At 39.3% G+C, this 12681-nt stretch overlaps 1 protein-coding gene across 1 annotated transcript in view; it reads right to left on the bottom strand.

Annotated features, from left to right (window-relative positions):
* LOC134748633 (ubiquitin carboxyl-terminal hydrolase puf) overlaps window positions 1-12681 on the bottom strand; it is a 70286-nt gene that overhangs the window by 31646 nt on the left and 25959 nt on the right. The window contains exons 33-42 of the mRNA XM_063683430.1: window positions 11609-11775; window positions 11224-11317; window positions 10415-10592; window positions 9756-9896; window positions 8809-8960; window positions 7842-7968; window positions 4195-4305; window positions 3756-3832; window positions 3574-3682; window positions 1773-1931 (exon numbers count right to left, since the gene is read on the bottom strand). Of these exons, the coding sequence (XP_063539500.1) occupies window positions 1773-1931; window positions 3574-3682; window positions 3756-3832; window positions 4195-4305; window positions 7842-7968; window positions 8809-8960; window positions 9756-9896; window positions 10415-10592; window positions 11224-11317; window positions 11609-11775 (1315 nt within the window). The remainder of the gene's footprint in view (window positions 1-1772; window positions 1932-3573; window positions 3683-3755; window positions 3833-4194; window positions 4306-7841; window positions 7969-8808; window positions 8961-9755; window positions 9897-10414; window positions 10593-11223; window positions 11318-11608; window positions 11776-12681) is intronic.

Here is a 12681-nt window from a genome sequence, read left to right as displayed (position 1 = left end):
TCATTGTAATTAATGTTGCTTGCCACGCTTAAACATAACAAAAATCACAATAAATTGCGTCTTAAAATAAACTTAAAAAGTCTACTAAAAATCGAAACAAAAGTAATTTTTAAGTCGCTGATGTGACATTCTCAATCAAAAGGTAGGTACCACTTTGTCGTTTACCATAAAGACGAAATTTGATTATATCTTTATACAAATAACCTGTCAGAGAAAGTGGTACCTTTTGATTAGGAACGTCACAAATGTTGGTCAGTATGAGGAGTGCAGCCTACAGTTTATTTTTAATTATATTTATATACCTACTACGGTAAGATTGATAAGACAATGTAATTATGCCTCCGAATGAAATAAATACACTGTATCGCAAAACTAAGTGGCGAGACAGCTCATAATGCCATCTCTTTCACTCTTGGTTGGTCTTAACAAGGGTAAAGGAGATAGTATTAAGATCTCAGTCGCCAGCTGATATTGCGGCAAGTATAATAAGCACCCCACCCGCGTAGGTACCCTTCCCCGCGCACGCCCTTCTTTCTCAATTGAGTTTTATTTTGCCAGATAGTAAAAAAACCGTGGATCAAAATGACCCAAATTATGAATGATGTCTCAATGTGGTATTATAATATTGTAGACGTAAACTTATTAATATGATTTTTTTTTTGTGGCAGATACAGGGTGTTAATTAGAAATTTTTTTTTTTAAATAAAAGCGGTGGATGAATTTGACACAGATTTGTTTGAATAACATATATCAATGTTCTGTAAAGTACACCACTTCACTTACCGACTCTAATATTTTTTTAGGCGTTTTAGGATCAATATTAGGTATTTATTAAATGCCATTATAGCCGTGGATGAAAATGACACAAAATGCGTGTGTACGTCGGAAGCCACTTTGCCTTTACAGGGAAACAAAGAATTTCGTCTCTAATATTTTTTTTACAGAATGCTGATTGAAAAAAGAAATACCTAAATTTCTACCTAAGCAAATACCTAGGATGACACAAAATATTATTTTTAGGTTTAGTATATGGTCTGGCAACTATATATAAAAAATAAGCAACATTAATATTCTTATAACCTCAGAAGTTATTGGTACAGGTCTAAGTATAACGTTGAGTAAACAATACAGCGGTCATTGAAGCATTCATTTGTTTTCGTTTTTGACACAGCAAGTTGTCGCTCCTTTTCCTTGGACACTTGAAGGCAACTAACCAGTCACTCTTTCAAGTGATAACAACTCTTGGGTATACAGCTGTGTCACAGACGGATGATTACCAAAAAAGTCAAAATGGCGGAGCCGACACTAAAAATATATTCGCTTTTAATACTAAACCAGTTTCCGTACAAAGGCTTTAAAAAAATTGGATATTTTACAACATGAACATGACTAACCGTCGCAGTGTTCTGGCCCAGGTAGAAGCTGACCATGCTGGCGACGGCGTTGATCCTCAGCATGAACTTGCCCTCCTCCTCGCCCATCTTGCTGAACTCGTACAGCAGACTGATGTACTCGGTGAGGTGCCGCAGGTGAGATTGCGCTTTCTCCGTCTATATCAGCTACAGCAGTATATCGTCACTCACCGCAGCGGTGTTCTGGCCCAGGTAGAAGCTGACCATGCTGGCGATGGCGTTGATCCTCAGCATGAACTTGCCCTCCTCCTCGCCCATCTTGCTGAACTCGTACAGCAGACTGATGTACTCGGTGAGGTGCCGCAGGTGAGATTGCGCTCTCTCCGTCTATATCAGCTACAGCAGTATATCGTCACTCACCGCAGCGGTGTTCTGGCCCAGGTAGAAGCTGACCATGCTGGCGATGGCGTTGATCCTCAGCATGAACTTGCCCTCCTCCTCGCCCATCTTGCTGAACTCGTACAGCAGGCTGAAGTACTCGGTGAGGTGCCGCAGGTGAGATCGCGCTCCGTTCTCCATCTAATAAGTAAGCAGTGTTAAACATATTGAATGCGTTCTTGGAGTATTTGCGGTAGTTTATTTATAAGTACTTAAGTCTAGTTAATTACATAAATGTTCTGAATAGTAAGCGCAAGTACTAAGAGCAAGACTCATTGAACATCGAAGGTTCACGAATTGTCAGTTAACGATGTTAAAGCTCTACATCGGAATAAGTATGATTTTTTGTTCGCATCCTTTGCTAGATGTGTGCCGACTGTCATTATTTTATTTGTATCGCAGTTTCCACGGTATTCCGTATTTAGACACGTCCGGGATAATTCAATTTCCGACATGGATTAGTAAAAACTACATTTGCTTAGGCGATGGAAATAATTTTGGTAACTTACTTCATTCAGACCAGTAAATTACAAATAAAATACCGCCAATACTCGTTGAAAGAAAACAGCTAAAATTACAACACAAATATTATAAGTTTATTGCCAATTGTCACTACAACATTAGTGGTTATTACTTTTGGATAAGACACACGACCAGTGTGCGAGGTCTTGCAGCGAACTCACTTGCACTTATCAAGTATGAGTGAGAGATAATTTAGAGATTCAGCTGCTCGACCTAGTGACAATCAATATGCAATACACTTACAACGGCATAATCGTGGCAAACACGTCCCGTGTTCCAATTAATGTTCACTTTCAGCACGTGCTCGTTTTGTAACCGCGGTAGCTTCAGATTCCGCCACTGACGTTATAACAAAATAAAAAAGGTTGAAAATGGAGCCTTAACTAAGGCGCACACGCTAATATAACATTTATGGCTTAGTCGGTAAGGTAGCTATTACACGGAACGGCTTGACACACGAGTGCGTGCTATCTACATGGTTGCCTGTATTTGTGCATGTGCATGCGACATCAGGGACGCGTATACACTTTTTATCTACCTATAGATAAATGGCAATATTTTGTAGCCTGTGCACCCTAGGCGTACTAAGTCCATACATTATTTCTTTAATTCTGATCAATCTTTACAACTGCTTTTTAAGTTATTAATACTCTTAATATAATTGTAACACTGTTTGAACAACAACATTGAAATGTGTGCTGGTCAAAATTTAAAGTACTAAAATAATAATGTATAATGTAACTAGAAAAACTAATGTAATGTAACTAATATAAAATAGCACTGATCCTTTCTCGTGACAAAGTTGTCAAGTCGGAAATATACAAACGATTTAACCTTCTGGAAGCCAGGCATTCATATATAAACATATAGTTATATCGACATCATATGATGTCTATATACACCGGAATAACTTGTATTTTTACGTAATAAACGTACCTATCACAGAATAAACGAAAATAAACGATAAAAATATCGTGCCAAAAATTCAGTTTCAATTTCTTCTTAGCCCAGCTATACGCGGCCTAACATTATAGAAAACCAATAGAAAATAATAAAAAAACACTATCTTGTCACTTACCGTGCCCCGCTACAATGCACAGCAACAACTCAAAGTACTTATGTATTATAAATAAAGCAAACCACAAACACATTTATAGCGCTCAAAAGTTTCAGGAGGAGAATAACAAGTAAAATTATCTGTTGAGAAAGTCTAGTGCTAGTAAGCTAAAGCTTATTAATAACATCAATATATAGGACTCACCAGTGACAATAACATTCTTATAAACCTAGTAACACAACTCGCTTCACCAAACTTGCTGTTATCCTCGCCCTCCTCCATACCCTGCAGGTATAAGGCACAATGACTAGATCTGAAACAAGCGGAAATGGACGTTAGCTTCTTGTTAATAGGGTTGAATGTAATATCGATGGAGATATAGTTACCTGAGCCTTTGTATAACGTGCATACATAGCCTCTGAAACATTTGACGGACCATCTGGTTTGGGCATTTTATTAGCACCTGAAAAGAAAAAGAAAGTAATTAAATGGAAAGAAAGATTTTATTTATCGAGACATAAGACAAAAAGCAAGACTGCAATCCATAGTGACTGTATTGTATGTATAACAAAGATGAAAGAAAAACTATCATAAGATTAAGTAAACTCGATTAAACCCGCTAAAAAAGTTGTTCCATAGTGTTACTAGTCCATAATGTTACAGCAAAAAATTCAAATTGAATTAAATTGAGATGTGTCAAAACGGCACGGCAGCGCATACGCAAGCGTTAAATTACACAAATCATTATGGGCATACAGTGCCGTTGGCGCTTAGGATTGGACTTAGAACCTTAAGTCTATGGTCGTAGATATCCAATTAGCGTACCTGCATAGGCCACCACGTGTCGTCCGCCATGTGCCCGAGGAACCACTCGGACGCGGCCGCCGACGCGTTGAACTGCTTCGTCACGAGCTCCACCCACGACACCATCGTTGGCTGACGAACAGACACACGTTATTTGTTTGCCAATATTTATCCTCATCAGCACACGGATTTATATAGAAATCGGATTCTTTTTTTGCTAATCAAAATTGACCTTTATCACCGGGCTAGACTGATAATCTTAAGAAACAAGAGAAAACTGTCTGAAAGAATAAATCCAACCAGAGGACTGTGTCTTACTCCCACTAGTTACAGTAGTAAAATAAATTGCAGGTTCAGTCCTGTCACGGTCGCCAATTATCGGAGCTGTTGTTCATTAACAGCTCAGCTGAGGGTTTAACTCTTCAAGAAAACTCCTGCTTAAGGTGGTTCGACTAGGTTACCCAAAGCTTAAACCCCGCTAGATGGCGTCACTTTCGCAAATTTTCAGGTTTTATTTTTTTGTGGAATAGTGTTGGTATCTGTATACTTAAAAGTATGTTTAGCGCACTCTTTACATAAATATTGAACTATTATAATAAACATTGAATACTTCATTAGTGCAAAAAACACTTTTAAAGTCGACAGAGTGTTTCTGTCATGCTATTTCCTACTATTACTCACACATGCAAACAGTGTTTCCGTGATGCTTGTAGTAGACAATTTCATGCAGTGTAAGTATGCTGCAATGGCGTTGCGGTATGTTCGTGGAAATACGTGCAAGAGGATTCGGGTTCGGGTCAGGGGTACTTTTTTTGTCCTTTTTGTGTTATCTTATATTTCTTATACCTTTTATTCTTCGAATTCTTGTCCGATTCCGATATAACCGAAATATATTTCAGTGATATCGGAAACGGCTCTAACGATTTCGATGAAATTTGCTGTAAGGGGTTCGATCTAGCTAGGTCTTATCTCTGGGAAAACTAGCGTTTTTGAGTTTTTACTTATGTTTCCTTTTTCTCCCAGATATTCAAATAAATTAGTTTATAACGTTTTATAAAAATATGTGACGTTTTGAACTAAAAGGTACCACATTGTCGGTTGTCGATTAGGTTGATTTCATTTTGAAGCTTTATGGAAATATGACAACAATAAGTAGGTACCCGTTTGGTTGAAAACGCCACATATATTGAAAACCTGACTTTCACAAATCTCACCTTTTTGGGTTCTTCCAACTCAGAAAGGATGGAGAATACTGACGATTCTTAGTAGCACTAGCCCAAGGAAGTCCAGGTTTGTAAGTGTCAGGTATCAGTTTTTTTTAAAGCGCTAAATATAGTTCTACAAGTAAAGCAATCCCTTACTGCCCAGCCTCTATAGTATTTTTCAAACTGGAAGGGTACGATGATAGATTTCATCTCCATACAATTTATAACCTAATAATGCCAAATGTTGCAAAATTATATTGAATTGAGATCTATCATCGTACCCTTGCAGTTTGAAATATTTATTTACGATACAAGTGCGGAAAAGAGAAAATTCGAAACGAGTGGCGACAGATTAAAACACGACCGCAGAGAGTATTTAAATCGACACGAGTTGCGAATTACCTATTCGCACGTGTATCGTACAACGTTTTACAGTACATATGGCCCTTTAAACTTTCGACATATGCATGAAAAGTGCTCTTTACGCACTAGGGCGAGAAAGTTGCACCATATGTACTGTAAAATACTTTTTAGTACATATGGTGCTACATATACGTTACCGCCCTAGTGCGGTAATTAGTACAATACGTGCATACGTCGAAAATGTAAAGGGCCATAATTATGTACTGTAAAACGTTGTACAATACACGTGCGAAAAGGTAATTCGCAACTCGTGTCGATTAAAACACTTCCTTCGGTCGTGTTTCAATTTATCGCCACTCGTTGCCAATTTCCTACTTTTCGCACTTGTATCGTAATGTACTAATAATAAAGTAGTAATTGTAAAATAAAATTAAAACTTTTTTTATATATTTTTTTTTGGATTCAAGTAGGTACAGTGAGTAACAACATTGCATGGCCTTCTAATTATAACTATTATAGAAAACGGGATATTTATCATGTTTATTTATATTATTTATTTCTCGATATTTTGGCCGGTCTTGCAAGACCAGTCGTTGTGGAGATCCCTGGGGAGGCCTATGTCCAGCAGTGGATGTCTTGTTGGTGTAGATGGATTTACACAACAAATGAAATAACATTTTTTCATATTTGTTATCCGTAGTTGTCCCTGTACCTGAAAGAAAAATAATATCATGATAGCACAAAATCTCTAATGTTATAGGAAGAAAGATGATGCAACAATATGGATTCTAATAAAGTTATCATTTACTTACCTAGTAATAATTGTGTTTTTCATTCATAGACAAAATTCCATAATTTTCATCCCCAGGAAATGTTTTATTTTATTGCATTGAGGATGTCCTGATTTTTTCTGGCTAATGAAGGAAAACATTTTATTTCCAAGAATGCCTCTTCATTTTGCACAATACCTAAAAAAACCTAGAGTTAGTGACACATTGACTATTCGGCAACCAAAACAGTAATAATTACATTATATAGGTATTGTTCACTGCTTATATCTACCATTACGGAAGAAATGAGAATTATTTTCTAAAAAGATCGGCACGAGAAAATTACAGTGTACAATGAAGGAATGAAACTGTACCTACCTTACGAAACTTCACCATCATGAATTCCGCTTCAATTGAGTCTGAATTTTTCTGGATTTTCGCGGACCAGAACACCGATGATTTTTGTAACTTGATTTAGACGTTGCTATCATTTTCAATTTATACAAACAAATTGATAAGCATAGATGTAGGTATCCATGTTGATAAGTCACAATAAACATGACCCTATGTGTCAGTGTCAACACTGTCAAATAAAAATGCACTAAACATGACTTCATGGGCAGGATTTGCAGTGCCGTCGTGATCCTGCCAGGTCGGCCAGGCAACGTCGCCAACGTCATAGAGCGGCAACGCCGCACGCAACGTATTTGTACACGACATTTGTGACACACACATACGTAAAATTGATGAAAAAATTACGTTGATTTATGTATGATTTCTGTATGAAACAAAGTTTTTCTATTCATTTAGCGCAAACGAATATTCTAAAGTAGATAAATGAGCAAATATTTGTGTAGTAATAGTGTGTAGTGCCTTAATTAAAGCAGATTGAATTTTGTATGAAAATCGAACCACCTTAACATTAACTTCATCTAATTTGATATTTTAAAAAGATTTAGGTATGCAATAGGTACAGTCAAGGGCATAAACATATATACATTCTCAAAGTTTCAAAAATATGTGTACGCTCTTACACCTTAGACAATAAAGTCGTGTTCACATATTTTGAGCCATTTGTCTGGATCGATATGTTTGCCTTCGACTGTACATATCGGCACTACTTTGAAAAAAAAAAACTCTTATCTTGTTCTTTCAATCAAAAGAAAAATGGGGTATCTATGTATGGGACGCATACAGAGTTACTGCCTTTCAACTTTGAGCGGCCGTCACCCCGGGACTGGTGCGTTAACATCCATGTTGGTATTATTTGAGTTGACTTGCCAGTCCGATCCTATTTTGAATGAGTTTTGAAATCCCAAGTGTACATTACCTTCTCCTTCGCGTGTATAAATGTCTCGATGAAGAATGATGTGGACAGCCGGGCCGCGACCTCAGTGACCTCTGGCCGTAGCGTCATTAGCGACTGCGGCACTGAACTGCACATTTGACCCATGAACCTGAAAGGACACAATTTAAATTAATTTTAGATTCTACGTAGTAAACGTACTGTCCGCGCGCGAATTCCGTGCACGGCTGAGGAATGTTAGGAATGTTGGGCGTCATGACAGAGTGATGGTGACTGGTGTCATTTTGTACGTACGGGCGCGGCGCACACCCCCCCACTTCCTCGACCTCCGAATGCACGGAATTGGCGCGCGGACAGTAAAGTGTGACGTGCTATCGATCTAATAATTAAGCTTAAAGAGTAACTCAATTTAAAGGCGGTATACCATTTCTAAATGAGTAACACTCTCTCGTCATACTCCCCACTCCCCAGAAAATAATCTTAAGATAGAATCTTATAGTAACTACTTTTGTTTTGTTGGTGTTGCTGTGTTCGTTCTCGCCCCCATGCAAAACATTCGCAAGTGTGGACGTCGACACCGCTACTGAGACTATCAAAAGCGTGCATACTTCTGTAGATGTAGTTTCAAAAGTTTGGATTTACTGTTATACACATGTTATATTTCCTGTGTTATGTATGACATTAATTATTAAAAAATAAAAATACACTTAGAACGCGAGCATAATCTACTAGTAATCAAGGCCGGATCTAGGGTAGAGCGAGTGGAGCGGCCGCTCTAGGCGCCGGATGGCAAGGGGGGAGCCAAAATGGCAAATGAAAAAAAAAAAAGTTTTAAAAGACGCGAGTGTGACGCGGGCCCAAAATACGGTTCGTTTTGCTTTTGGGTAAAACGCTTCAACGAAAGGCGCCAAAACCCGATTTCGCTCTACCCTGATCAAGGACTCGGGCCGGCACTGCTAGTAATGTATATTTAAATATCAAGAAAACGTACGTGAAATACGCGTGCTGGAATATGTTCTTGTCGTGCAGAAAATGCATGTTGTCGTCCCATATCCACTTGAGCAAGTCGGGGGGAAGCGTGACGCTGGGCGTCAACTCGCTACGCCGCTCCACCGCCTGCGGCGACTCGCCCGCTGTAGACGACTGTCACAACCAAATCATTTATACAAGTTAAAAGTTGTCGTATCTCTAACACTATAGAAGTAAGCCAATCGTTGCAGTTAGATCCACAACTGGTAGAAAAAAGTAAAATCTAACTTCACTTTAGTCGAAGATAAGAATATTATCAGTCGCTTTACACTAGCACAGTTGCCCAACAAGGCTTTATATGCTCTCAATATTTAAACAAGATTTTCCTATGAAATAAAACTATGAAAACGGATTATATCGCGTATATTGAATTTATAACACATCCCGACGTTTCGCCCCGCCCGCCCCGCCCGAGATGTGTCCCGCCGAGTTTGTTGCCGGTCCCATATTGGGATACCCTCCTACAATTTAGGAGGGAATTAAATCTTCTCGGGTCCGTGGTGTAGGGTTGGAGCCGGCGTAGTTTTTATCGCGTATATATATATATATATATATATATATATATATCTTTACTTGAAAATAATTGTAGTGTTAACTAGCCTTATGAACCGATTTTGCATGTACAACCAGCCTTAAAGTTTATAGTCTATGATTGTTCATTATTTTAGTATGTGGGTATTTTTGCACTTTGTAATTTTTCCTCAGTCACCCGTTGACAACGAACGCTGTAAAGGGTTCGAAACGTCGGGATGTGTTATAAATTCAATATACGCGATATAATCCGTTTTCATAGTTTTATTTCATGAGTAACTATCGCGGTAACCGAAGACAAGATTTTCCTATGTTCATTCCACAGTATTATTCAAATCAAAATGAACTCTACAGTCATTGTAATAAAGTGCTAAATACCTGCGGCTCCTCCTGCGGGCCGCATTCGGACCCGCGCTGGCTTCGCGGCGGACTCAGCTCGTAGAACAACATGTACGCGCTGTTAGTCTTCTCGAATGAGAAGTCCATGAATTTGTCCGTCACTGAGTCGTAGGTTTTACTCTGAAATAAAAAATGTGGTTGTCTGTAAAGTCGGTTTACGGACGATAATTTTGCGTGATAAGATCATAAGACTCATAAGAAAACATTGATGAAAAGGCCGTAACGTTACCATGTAGATCTGTCCACAACGTGACACTTTTTCGTGCATGCTACCGCTGTTCATCGATTTATAAGTTATCACGTCAAAAATACAGAATAAGAAGAGGCTTTACGATACGAATAAATCAAGAGCTGTTTGCGTGGAAACAGCTAGTTCGTAGTAAATTTTGATTATAAATTGTTGTCAAAAGAGAATTCGGGAAATGAATTTTACTGAAGTAACTCATAGAAGTCATTTTCGGATTATCCAAGGATGTATTGATTGGAGTCCGACATGACGGCCACGAACTTTTTTGCTTGGCCTGTTCTATCTTCTATCTTTTCCAGTTTTTTTCCAGATGCGATATCCTGTTGCTACCGAATTTTGGATTTCAAGATGATGGCCATCAACGTGTTTTACAGAAGTTGATTGAAGTTACCGTCATCTCCCCGCCGAAGCACTCGGCGGCGATGTGCGCCGGATCAAAAGGTTTGACCTCGGCGTCGTTGAAGAGCAGCCAGCGGTCGTGGTGCGGGTGCTGCCGGTCGCGGATGAACGAGTAGTAGTGCCCGCCGTCGGCCGTACCCGTGTGCACTGTTACGCCTATTAACTCGTACCTGGAACAATCACTTTTCTGTATACTCGGCTCCCTCCGCGATATCGTCCCGTTGCCACATGACCCATGACACCCGACAAATACATGCGGCCCACACCAATTTTGGTGTCTACCCATAGTAGTTGCCGCGCACCGAACGGACGCCTGCTCACGCTTGCGCCACCTACCGGTCATATCTGTCGTAATAGGCGCGTTTTGTTAGAGAGTGAATCTTCTGTACATAGTACTATTATTTATTCTGTGTTAGCGCCTTATTCAGACATATTATCGGTACACGGTAAATTATGGTACAATTACACAGCCCTTTTATAATGAAGCCACATTGCGCAACGCTTCGAGCCAAGCCATTCAATTTAGTCAAAATTGCTATGAAGATAAACAACGTCGCATTGGACCGTGAAAAAAACTAAAAGAAGAAATGTCGACAACAGAGGGATCAGAAGCGCTAAGCAGCTATTTTGACGAGACATATTGCAGCGTAGCGTAGTTTGCTATATCCACGGCCGGTGCTAAATACATTTTAAATTTCCAATCTAAAGCTCCAGCAAGCATCTAACTAAATTAAAATTTAATATGCTTGAAAGCTTCGTCAATTCCTAAAATTAATCCTAGAAGAAATTATATCAACTTACTCGTGATGTTCTTCTATGTCCAAGTTGTCTTCAGACTCTGTGCTTGGACTACTGTCACCTTCCCTTTTCGTGTCCGCAGATTTCCTTTTCTCTTCTGAAAATGTAATAAGAATAAAGTATAAAAAAGAATAAAGTTATTCATGTGGTTCTAATTATTATAACACTTCGAATTGGTACAATCTTAACTTAACCCTCAGAACGCCACGGCTATCGTGCGCGGCGCATTATCGTGAACCTTGTCGCAATGCACGAAGGTTGATATTGGGCTGTAGCCGCGCGCATCAGTCTTTGGCGGTCAAAGGACACTCGAAATTTGATGAAAATTTGTTACACGATTTAGAACCCTATATCCAAGGAACAAGGTCGCAACTTGTCTAAGCCTTACCTTGATACTGTGCTGGCATGAGGTGCTTCTCGACGTATCCGGACATGTCCAGCCGCATGGGGAACGAGAAGTGAGTGTTGACTTTCTCTTTCAACATGGTCAACATGTTGAACGTGTACCGCATCGTGTTGAAGCAGAGGATGCGGGGGAGTTTCTTGAAGCAGGCCCTGTAACAAGTGATCCAGTTAGAGATCCTTAACTCTTTACGCCGTACTTGACGGTAATAAACCAAGCTTCCGACGGTCCAATGTCACTCTGACCTTGGTCGGGGCGCAATGCAATTTGGTGGCAAACCACCTACTAGACAATCGAAAACTGGCAAGGTCTCTTGGTCGGACACTTTCCGACAGTGTATTGAGCCGATTGAGCGCTTTAGACAAAATAAGGGGAGCTAGTTCAAGCCTTAGCGTTCACGCTAAATAATAGACGTAATGCTTATTATGAAAATATACAAAAACTAGCTTTTGCCCGCGACTTCGTCTGCGTGGAATTAGTAATTTGGGTACCTTAATTCTTATCTGCTTTTTAATCCATCCTTTTTTACCCCCAAATAGGTCCACACTATACATTTCCACCCCATTTTTTACACCCTTAAGGGATGATTTCGTGGATAAAAGTTATTCTATATCCTTTCCCACAGCTTAAACTATCCCCATACCAAGTTTCATCTAAATCGGTTCAGCGGTTATTGATCCCCATACAAATTTCCACCCCCCTTTTCACCCCCTTGAGGGGTGAATTCTGGGATAAAAAGTATCCTATGTCCTTCCCCGGGACTCAAACTATCTGTATACCAAATTTCATCTAAATCGATTCAGCGGTTTAAGCGTGAAGAGGGATCACACAGACAGACAGACAGACTTTCGCATTTATAATATTAGTATGGATAAGGTTAAAAGTATTGTCCAACATTTTATACGTTGTCCAATTAGGTAAGCGTAATCATCTTGACTCAAGAATCGTTGGGGTTGGGAGAACTTACATTCAATGTGATATAAGGAATACAACATAAAATGGCGTTTTTGTGACGTTGGAAGTTCGAAAAGAAGTCGGATCGTTGAGGCAATGCAATA

The sequence above is a fragment of the Cydia strobilella genome, chromosome 16 (assembly GCF_947568885.1).
Source record: "Cydia strobilella chromosome 16, ilCydStro3.1, whole genome shotgun sequence".
NCBI lineage: Eukaryota > Metazoa > Arthropoda > Insecta > Lepidoptera > Tortricidae > Cydia > Cydia strobilella.
Note: the sequence above shows the minus strand (reverse complement) of the source record. Positions and strands in the feature narration are given on the sequence as shown.